At 40.9% G+C, this 11,343-nt stretch overlaps 1 protein-coding gene across 2 annotated transcripts in view; it reads right to left on the bottom strand.

Annotated features, from left to right (window-relative positions):
• Window positions 1-9,623: 9,623 nt before the first annotated feature.
• The window catches only part of EPHA3 (EPH receptor A3), a 320,163-nt gene continuing 318,443 nt past the window's right edge, over window positions 9,624-11,343 (bottom strand). For both annotated transcript variants that reach the window (XM_065406996.1, XM_065407004.1), the window contains one exon: window positions 9,624-9,729. In XM_065406996.1, coding sequence (XP_065263068.1) covers window positions 9,624-9,729 — 106 coding nt within the window. The remainder of the gene's footprint in view (window positions 9,730-11,343) is intronic.

Here is an 11,343-nt window from a genome sequence, read left to right as displayed (position 1 = left end):
CACTTCAGGGTTTAAGTGATGCATAGAGCTTGCGGTGAATTTCACCCTGGCCGAATTCCTTGTCATATGCTGCTTTCTAGGTAGACATGGATTTCTCATTGATGCTAATGTGAGTTCAATTTGTGGATTGAGGTACAGCCTTTATACATGTTATGGCACAATTTCTTTCATGAACAATACATAATTATAAGTACATTAGCAACTCATATGAATTGTGCACCCACGGTGAGGTAATAACCAAGCATGCCTGAGATCTCATTAATGGTGGCTGTCACCACAAGTCATTGTTTCTGCAACCATGATTTGTTGCTTTGAACTTATATACACTCTACACATGGCATAAGCGATGAGTGAGCTAGTCCAGATTATAAGACCCAGCTGCATGTTCTGCCTCCCTAAAACTGAACTACTGAAACATTTTAATAAAGAATTGTTAAATTCACACTCACGTGCCCACCTCTCTTGTCCTCAGTTTTGGATTGGAAAAGAAATGCAGGTACCAGATCATCCAGAGATGAGCTATTCTTACCTTTCTGGCCTGACCAGAACCAGGAGATCTAAAAAGAGGGTCTCTTTTCATCACACTGGCAGCCTGATTGCTTGAGAAGGGGCTTGGGACACATCTGCCCTTTGGGATTCTTATCTGAAGTGATACCATCCCATTTCCTTAGGTTGAGCCATCACTAATAATCCTGTTGTTCCTTTGTGTCACCTTTTAATATAGTTTATTGACGCTGCTGGGAAAACTACTCCGTAACCAATACTGGGGAAACTACTCAGTAACCAATACAGTGAATATCCTTAAAGAGAAGGGTTGGTGGAGAAGAAGGATGGTACAGTGGTTAGCGCACTAGTGTAGGACTTGGGAGACCTGAGTTCAATTTCCTGCTCTACCACAGACTTCTGGTGTGATGTTGAGCATGTCATTCAGTACCTTGATTTCCCATCTGTAAAATGGGGATAATAGTACTTACAAAGGTGTAGTGAGGATAAATACATTGAAGACTGTGGTGCTCAGATACTATGGTAAATGGGGCTATATGACTACCTAAAATAGATTAATACTCTAGTGATGTTCATTCTACAGCACTGAAAATTCTGTCTACATATGGAGGGGAAGAAATGGTGTTTTGCTGTTAGGTTAACAGGATATGAAACCCCCCTTAACACCAGCATAGATCTCCATCAAGGCTGCAATACTAGTAGCTCACTTGACCGAAGATATGTCAAACTGTATCTATGCTAGTGTTAAGGGGCTTTCTAATAACACTAGGCTAACTTGATTGGAAAAAAATAACACTCTCCCTCCTTCCCCCCATGTAGAAAGGAACTCACTGGCTATGTGAACTGCAAGATTTCAAGCGAGCCAGGGCATGGAATCTCAATTAGCTCTACAACAGCTCCCTGTCCAAGATGAAATTTGTACAAGTAGTGATGAATGCAAGTAACTCAGTCTAAATAAAACCCAAGGAATACAATTCTCTTGCCAAACATACTTAGGTAAATGCTTTCTCCGGTGATTACTTGCTTGCTAAGCTGTAACGGTAAGCTGAAATGTTTGTATACAGCACTGAAGAGGACACTAAGCCAAAATGTTTTCCCACAGAATTTTTTCTTTTTGTTTTACTTGATTTACAATGAAGTGCTGTTAAGTCATAGATCTGAGTGACTGAAGTACTTGTAGGGGATAGGAACAGACCATAACTTCTTACATAAGATCAGAGTCAAATAAAACATTTGCAAATAGAATGGAGACCAAGAATAAGTCATGATTACAAATTCCACCTCGCTGGAGTACTCAGAAAAAAAAGAGAGAGAGAAAGCAGGCAGAGGATGAATGATGGGTGGATCACAGGAGCTCTGCTTACAATTACTAGAGCTGGTTAAAAAGTTGGAATTTCTCTTCTGTGGGAAGTTCCAAAATTTTGAAAAAAAAAATTGTTTAGTTTTGGAACTAAAAGTCAGAACTTCATAATTTCTTGCAGAAGGGGATTTTTTTCTGAATTTCTTTAGAACTAATCGGAACATTTCATTAAGCAAATTTCAAAATGAATTCCCCCCTGGAAACCCAAGCTCCAAGGCCCCAGACTCAGTTGTGGCTCCAGGGCTTCTCTGCGCCCAGCTCCTGGCTAGGGAGCCTGGAAGCTATAGGTTCCAATGCAGTGCAGCAGGCAGGCTGGCCTGGAACCGCAGACCCTAGGAGTCCTGAAGACCTGACTTCAAGGCAGCCTGCCAGGTGGGCAGCATTTGGCTGGCAAGAAACCAGGCAGGTAAATTTCTAAACCTGCCTGGTAGTCAGGGTTCCATTGGGAGATTTGTCAAATTGACGTGGCATGGAAAAATATTCCATTGGGAAATTTCCAACCAGCTATAACAATTACCTTGACTGACTGGTTCTCAGATTGGCTAACTGTGTGCACAAATGACTAATGGGCTACACACTTATCTGATTAGAGTCACAGCAACTATATGTGGAAACTAAGCAAGAAATTGCCTTACAACTTGTCTAAATACCAGGCATATAAATAATAGGGGTGGGATTTCTTTGGTGAGCCTTTTAAAGGCATAGCACAGACCCTGCAGCCCAGAAGAGGGAGTATGTGATATTAAGCCACTTTTGTGCCCTCCCCATCCTGGGCTGCTCTGGGCACTGAGGAGGCCCCTGGTGTCACAGACATTGGAAGGCCTGCCTATGTTACAGCTGGGTCTCCCCAGGCTGCCCTATGAGCTGCAGCACTGCGCAGAATCGTCACTGCACTGCATGCTGCATCCCTACCCCAACACACCACCCTTCATGCCCCCACCCCCTACATCAGCTCTTGGGAGGGGGTCCCTGAAAGGAAGCCTTACAGTTGTCTTCTATAGTGCAGGGACTTGTGGGGGAGGATCCTCCCCCAACCAGATCTGGGGCTTTTTAGAGCCCCTTTACCCCATTCTAGTCCTTTTATCTGGCCTAACAGGGACAAGAATAGGGATTAAGACTTCACACTGTATCTTCAAATAATGGGGGGATGCAAAGACATTTATAACTGCTAATTATTTGGAAGTAACACACTGGGGACTCTATCTTAGATTACATTGTCTGTAGATATTGATTTCAGCTCCTTTTGGAATAAATTGGCTATAGATTATTTGACTATATGGTTTGAAGGGGGCAGGACTTGTAATGGATTTATAGACAATCTTTGCTTTCTGTCCTGTCTCTAATAGGAATTGTTGAAGATTCCTTGAAGCAATAGCCTGACACTGTATGTTAATTTTGTTGCATCTCAGACAGTTTGAGGACAGCCTTTGGAGATGTGGTGATTTGACCGTGTTGAAGATTGCTTGCATCTAATTTGGGTTGAGTGGTGACCACTGACTTTAGATAAAAGTAACTATCTGACCTTATTTTAATGATGTAATCTCTGCCCACGGGACTCATATTCAATTTGAAAATGTGATACAACATGGAATATGGGAATTTGGGACCAAGTGCACAGATGGTTTTGCATGTGCCAAAGATTGGCTGTGTGGTTCAGTGGCTATACAATGGGTGCACTTCAAGACCTTCTTCTGTTCTGAGAGATATTATCAGTCCCAACAGTGTTTCCCACCTCAAGTATAGGTAATATCTATCAATCAGGTTCAATCTTTCAAAATGGAAGATACTTTGTGTGACCACTATAAAACCACTAGGCTACTAGCAAGATCAAAAAATGATGAGATATTGTTACCTTCTGAAGGCTTCTTAATGACAAGCCACATATCGAATGAATAGTGGATCTCAGGTCCATTCCTTGTGGATGGATGTTCAAAGCACTTCTTCCATTGGCACGGATCCCTGGCACTGGCAATTTCAATAAGAGACGGATAAACAGGTACGGGGTAAAATTTTATTAAGCACTTTAGTGACTTAGGCATGTGAATCCCATTTTCAGAAGTGCCATAGCAGCCTACATCTCAATAAGGCTTTCAATAAAAGGCTTAGGCGCCAAAATCCCCCTCTGAAATTGGGACTTAAGCCTATAAGTCACTTAGGCGCTTTTAAAACTGTACCCGTGGATAATGAACTGACTGTTAGTGTTTATACTGCCAGATTTGAGTTGAGGACTGAAGTGGGTAGGATGGAGTTTGCTTCCACTGCTGCTGCTGATATATCTATTCTGTGCCAGTGCTGACAGTCTAGAACCTTTCATGAGCACTAATATTCTTTTACAATAAATAAAATAGTTATAACAGATTATTATCCAAATCTCCTCAAGAAAATACTGTTAGGTCAATGTGCCAAAACACCACAGGACAAAACCAAATCATAAGTATTACTGCTAATAGCAGTCCATTCACAGAGTAAATAGCTTGCATACTATACAGATTAGACCAACCTAGTAGCTTAAGAACGGCCATACTGGGTCAGACCAAAGGTCCATCTAGCCCAGTATCCTGTCTTTTGACAGCAGCCAATGCCAGGTGCCCCAGAGGGAATGAACAGAGCAGGTAATCACCAAGTGATCCATTCCTGGTTGCCCATTTCCAGCTTCTGGCAAACAGACGCTAGGGACACCATCCCTGCCCATCTTGGCTAATAGCCATTGATGGACCTATCCTCCATGAATTTATCTAGTTCTTTTTTGAACCCTGTTGTAGTCTTGGCCTTCAAAACATCCTCTGGTAAAGAGTTCCACAGATTGGCTTGGTTTCCACACCATTCAACCATACTGTTCAAACCCCATAGTCGAATTTAGATTTGCATCATATGCACCCACTGCAGCATAGTAGGTAGCATAGGGATGTTATAAAGAGGCACTAGCTTTTGCTGCAGATTTGAATGATTGCCTCCTTGTTTCTGTTCTGTGGTGTTAAATGGCTCCTCTTTCAAGTAATATCACTTAACAGATAACACTTGCTAAGTTTGCCCACATAGACTTACTCCCGAACAGCTCTGTAATACATTACTTTGTATGGTTAAAAACAGAGTGAATTAAAATAAAAGCATGTGCTCCTCATTTGTAATACAAATGGATACAATTTCTTTACTCATCCTAAGTAATTTTAACTGGAGAAGCAGAACATTCTGAAACATTCACGTTCTTCTAGGAAGATAGCTCTCAAGAGGCAAAGCTAGGCTGTACATTTGTATTTTCAAATGATTCATGCCTCAGTGAAGCACATAAAAACAATACTTTTGTTTTGGTACAGTAAACAGGAAAAAAAAATCACTGCCTCTCACACACCCCCAGAGGACATATCATTAGAAGATGTTTTGTTTACAATTCAGAGGAAAAAAATGATCATAGGGAAAAGTTTCAGTAACTAATGGGCTTTGTCTTATTTTGTTGACAAGAACATCTTTTTATAGTACTTAAGCATTCTAACAAGACCAGTGGAGGTCCAGTCCCCTTGAAACAAAAGTAGAAGTTTGGAGTTACTTGGCTTAGCTAATATAAACAACAACTTTCTCAACACCCTATATGCAGTTTGTGACTGAAACAGTCTTCCCATACGCAGAGAGTGAATCACATCTTCACACTAATGTAACTTGGCATAGCACCAATGGATCTGGCCAGCGGGTCTACTTTAAACATTGCTGTTTTAATAGGTATTCCTAATAGTAGCCAACTTTAACTGCAGCTGTGCACTGAAGTTGAGAATTTAGCCACAGGTAATGCATTATATTTAATCCCAATTTAATCAAGCCAGTTAGGTTTTTTTCAATCAAATAGATTTACTTTGCCTCAAAATAAGCATCTGGGTATTCCAATATGTAAAAAATACTTTCATTATGTTTATTATAAAAATATAAATGTTTCCACTACAAATAATTTTACATTAGTAAGAGGCCATCTATAATTGCACAACATATAAACTAAATGAGTAAGTAATGTTTTGAATTACAAGTTAAAGTAAGTACATATTACCAATCAAATCACATCTATACATTGCTTATTGAATGCTAAGTACAGCACAAAACTAGATATGTTAACAGAAATAAATTATATATGTAAACTATATTTAAAGATACAAAACCAATAATATGGTACATAATGTTGTGAATAGTTTGTGTTTTGTTTGTTGTAAATAACCAATGCAGATCCTGTACAGGAAGATGGCCACAAGAATTCTAGTACCTCTACTCCACATTTAAGAATTGTACACTGTTATGTTTACATATGTACAGGGGGGAGGGGAGTGTGGGATGTTTTCAATAAGAGGCCACTTAGAGTACATGTACAATTTTGAAGGGTAGAGGAAGCTAAATTTGTTTAAAACCACTCTACTCATAACTGCAAGCAAAAACCAACCAAACAAAAATGAATTCCCTTCTTACCAAGAATCAGTATCATGCACTTATGCTGAGCATCCTCAGAACAGTGTCCATGGAGGATGACTAGATACTGAGAGAATATTAAGGGTGGTCTAGGTGTAAGATCTCAATTTGAAACATTTTTCTTGTTTTGAGAAGCATTAAAAAATTTCCTCCTCTAAAGGTGCCTGAATGAAGATTGAGAGAAACATCTGTAGAAAAACCTTGTGAAAAGATTCCTCCTACACTTGTGTCCGCACTGGAGCTTGGTGGCATAAATTGTTTAACAATGTCTGAATTTTGAATCTTAAGCCCAAATTTGAAGAGAAGAACAATTCTGAACACAATAAGCAAGATGAAATTGGCATTTGTGCTTTCTTATATTGGATCTTATATTGGACCACCCATCCCTAATTGGGCAGGACCGTCCCGAAATTTACATTTCAAGTCCTGGTCCTAGGCTGAATGACTCCGGGACAGCATTTGTCCCAGATTCTCTACAGCATTCCTATGTGCCTGCCTGAGGCTCAGGGGCAGTGCCAGCCTTTTCCTGAGGTGGGCTTAGCTCCCCCTTACCACAAGGATCTACCTCAGGCTCCTCCTCTTTCCCCTGAGGCTCCGCCCCCTGGCCAGGCCAGAAGCTGGAGCCTGGCGGTAAGAAAAGCTGCCCAGGGAATCCGGGCCGCTGTGGGGGGCCCTGGAGTCCCAGACCCTTCATCTGCCCTTGGCAGTGAGTCCCGGGGTGTGTGGACACAGGTTGGGGGCTGCTCTTGTGCATCCCGGCCCCCGCCTAGGACTGGTTGAGCGCCTGGGGCTCCCCACAGCGGTCTGGGCTCCTTGGGCGGCTCTTACCACTGCCCAGCTCCAACTTCCAGCCTGGTCAGGGGGCGGGGCCTCAGGGGGGAAGAGGAGGCGTAGAGGCGGGACTCCTGCATGTCCCAAAAATGTGTCCCATTTTTGCAGTTTGAAAAGATGGCCACCCTAATATTGGGTCATCCATCATATTTCACTGCAGAATCCTGGTCTAACAAGAGAACACACTGAATAGAAAATCACAATGATTTTTTGTGGTCTAACTGCTTTCTTTTAATTTTCTGCACTTTTCAATACTGTTGGTTCAAAATTTTTGTCAAATCATATTAATAGACATTATCAACTGAGCATATTTCAAATCAGATTCTTCTGAGCATGTTCACTTGCCACGATTTACTAAAAAGGCATCTATAATTCTGTCTCCATTTATCAGTGAGTGATAAATGCGTTCGCTTTGCATTGTTCACGTTTTGGATCCAGAAAGAATAATTTAGAAGCAGATTCAGCCTGGAGAATTCTAGGAATTCAGCCTCATGCTTCTGTGTACTTCAGAAGAACCAGCAATTGATTTTGCATTCATGGTAACCGACTCAACTAGATACACAGCAATTAAGGCTGTGAGTTTGTCATGGAGATCACGGAAGTCACGGTTCCTGGCCAAGGGGAGCTGTGGAGCCGGTGCTTGGGGCGAGGGCAGCGCGAGGAGCTAGGAGTTGGAGGGACAGACATGTCGCTGCTTCAGGGGAGCCACAAAGGGAGCCTGTGAACCCTGCCACCCCCCAACCCCAGCACCAGTAGGGATCCCGGGCTGTGTGCCACCACTGCCCCCCCAGGACCCATGGTGTCCCCCGGCCTGCCCCCTCACGAGCATCCGAGGCACCCCGTGGCCACCCCCCCCCCCAGATTTAGTCAGGGGTTTACTGCCCGTGTCCATCCATGACTTTTACTAAAAATACCTGTGACTAAATCGTAGCCTTAATAGTAATCTATACTACATCCTACAGCCCTGGAGCCTTCAAAATCCATTTGTCTTGTCTTTTGTTTGTTTTCACAGGAACTCAGTGTTATTCAGTGGAATGCACTGTGCAGAAGAGGTGGAAGTTTAAGGAGGGCAAGATTCCAGTCCTAGATGTGCAGTACTAAGTCACATCCTAGTGTAATGATCAGGGACTGTGTGTGTGTGTGTATCTATCTATCTATCTATAAATGCCATGACTTCCTGCTAATTATGCACATGTGACAATCAGGAATAGAATCCCTGATGTTCAGCTCCAGACTCAGACTCAAATCTTTACCATGTAAGCTAAAGAAGCAGTCCCACTAAATTAGGGTACAAATCTGCCTCCCTTATATTGAGTTCTAGAACCTCACTCTGCAAATAGCTCCACTGAAATCAATCTGAATAAGGTGCTACTTACTCATCATGTATAGGGATGGTGAAATCAGGTCTTTGTGAAGTAAAGGAAACTAACATGCTTAACCAGGCTGGATATTGATCCATGGAACAATTCATATGCTGTACACACACAGTTCTGCTAGTAGATTTACTCTAGGTTAGAAGTGTAACATATTACTGTAAACAGAGATATGACATAGATGGAATGTCTGTAACTCCAGATGGATTGTTCAGAGCAAGAGCTGGAAAAAGGCTTTTCTTTCTTGGATTTCAAACAGGGCAGTACGAACATACAACAAAATCTAGTAAGTAACACATCATACAATTTTCTCAGGTTAAACCATCGATTCTGATCAGTGAAGTCTGACTGCATTTGGCACATGGCAGTAATAAATCTAAGTTAAGATATTTAAGCATAAATATAAACAATAAGGAATAAAAGGAAATAAATATGCCTTTTAAAAAAAAATTAAGACTTTTTTTGTTTTTTTAAATGGAAACATTTAGGGAAGCTAACGTAATGGCAAAAATCATTTGTGAACTAACTCAAAGTCACTACAAACTTTATTTCTGTATTCCTTTCCACAGTTGAAACAGAGGATTACAGTGACATTATTGTATGGCCAGGTAAATTTGAGGCATAATCCCTCAATTTTGCTTGCCTTTAAAGAAATAAAATACCTGTTACAGATCTCTTCTGTGTATAAAAATACTGCAAGTCTTTTTTTCTTCTTGTTGCTGCTGTCGATCAAACACACAGCCTTTGTGTCCATGATTTTTCATGATATTCAGTCAGTCAATGTTCAAATGGCTCTGGGGTTCAGTTTCACTGTATTACTTGGAAGGATTTTTACATATTATTTCTTTTCAAAATTATTATCTGTATTATCAGTTAGTTACTAGAAGGGGAAAAGAAAGCTCCCACCCTTTAGGATTAAAAATTTTTGTTCCTATTTTTAAGGCATTGATACTCAATATTTGAGTTTCTTAGTGGGCTTGAAATTTCCACCAATGTTCCCAACAGTGTTGTGAGAGCTCCTTTAATTCGTGCAGTTTTCTCAGCCATCACTGTTTGCCCTTTGAAGCAACTTCTCTCTCTCTCTTTGACCTGAGCAACATCATTTTGGTACCTTACACAGGAACAGGGCCATTCTTTGTATGATTTTCTAGCGCTTTAATACTGCTAATAATCTTCTTCTGAGGCCCAACAACAGTAACACCAACCTTCTTCATATCACTGAAAGAAAGAGAACACATGGTTGATAAATGTGATGTACTCTGCCTCTGTATTTCATACTGTCTTTTCCCTATTGCTAGATCGGAGTGTACGAGTACGGAAACCAGTGAGAATATGTGTCTCAAAAAAAAAAAAAAAAGCACAAGAAGAGAAGACCTCACTTAGCTGTGTTCTACTTTATTTAGCACCAGAAAATACCCACCCAAAAGATGAGACACGAACTAGTGCTGATTATGGACCAGAGTAGAATATTGAGATTCCTGGGGTCTTTTCCCTGCAGTAGTGGCATTTCATGCTGTGACCATCAGCATGATTTTTTCCCCCCTGAATCAGTCCTGCCATTTTGCACACAGAGCCCTTTTAGCAGTTTGGCTTTCATAACTCTGGTATTGATGCTGAAATTTATAGCTACATGGTCATATTCACAGGCCCTGCTGTATTTTTGCCTTCTGTTTCTCCAGACAATCTAATCCCTTTGTTGGGCATAGTGGAAATGTGGCTTCACACTTTTGCTGTGAAGCTAATTAACTATTAGTCCACAGGAAACTGGCCATTACCAGTGGGTTTCTGCAATGTTCTCAGGGGTCGTTGCTATAGTAAGCCATTATCAACTTTTTTTTTTTACAATTGCAACAACATGCTAATTGGCTGTATTTATGTGTTTTAATTCCCATACTGCAGCTATTGGTTACTTGTTCTCCATCACTTAACTGCCACCAACGTATACTATTCAGAATTCAATATTCTCTCTGGCACAGTATCTTCAGAACCATACCTGACATGTTCCCAGATGCAGAGAGACTATTACCACAACACTCTATACTACAGGAATAAAGATGGTACACCTTTAAATTTAAACAAACTAATTCATTCCAGGTGGATGCATGAATTTGTAACACCAACGCCTCCAGCTTGTTCCTCGAGATGCAGGAGGAAGTTGGGGCTCATACAAAGCACCAATTTGAACCAGTTCTTTTCCTTCTCTATAAATGGACTTTAAGATAGATTAGAAGGATTGTAGCATTTGTAATGTTTCGAGAATAATGAAAAACATTCTTTTCTCAAGGCACGTGTGCGTGTCTTATTAATATTAATGAGTATTGTGTATGCACATCAGATGATTTGAACAAGAGGATGATAAATTGTTTAAGGGAAGCGTGGTTGCAACCAACAAATGATTTGATATTTCTATTTGTCCACATTCATGCATAAGTACAACAAATAGCCGGTGCACATTTAAGGTCCCAACTATACCTTCATTTACCTCGATGGCTATGTGATCTGTACCTAAGTGCACCTAAGGGTGCTCAGGGATTAACTGGGTTAAAAATGTTCTAAAATCTCTTAGGTTTGCTTATCTCCTTTAAAGATTCCCACCATCTTCCTGAGAGAGTTAAAACCCCCAGTAACTTCTTCAGGCTCTCCTCCTGCTTATAAATGTAGTGATCATCTAATCAGGGACAGAAAGGTGACTTCTGGCCAGTCACCCAGCTAACATAGTGAAGACCTGCAGCAAAAAGTCCATGGACACAGTCACTGTAGAGACTACTGTGTCTTTGAATTGACTCTAAAACACAACCTTCTAATGTTATTTTGCCTTCCTCATATGTATCA

This window comes from Emys orbicularis, chromosome 1 (genome assembly GCF_028017835.1).
Source record: "Emys orbicularis isolate rEmyOrb1 chromosome 1, rEmyOrb1.hap1, whole genome shotgun sequence".
Classification (NCBI taxonomy): Eukaryota; Metazoa; Chordata; order Testudines; family Emydidae; genus Emys; species Emys orbicularis.
This window is presented reverse-complemented; position numbering and strand designations above follow the sequence as displayed.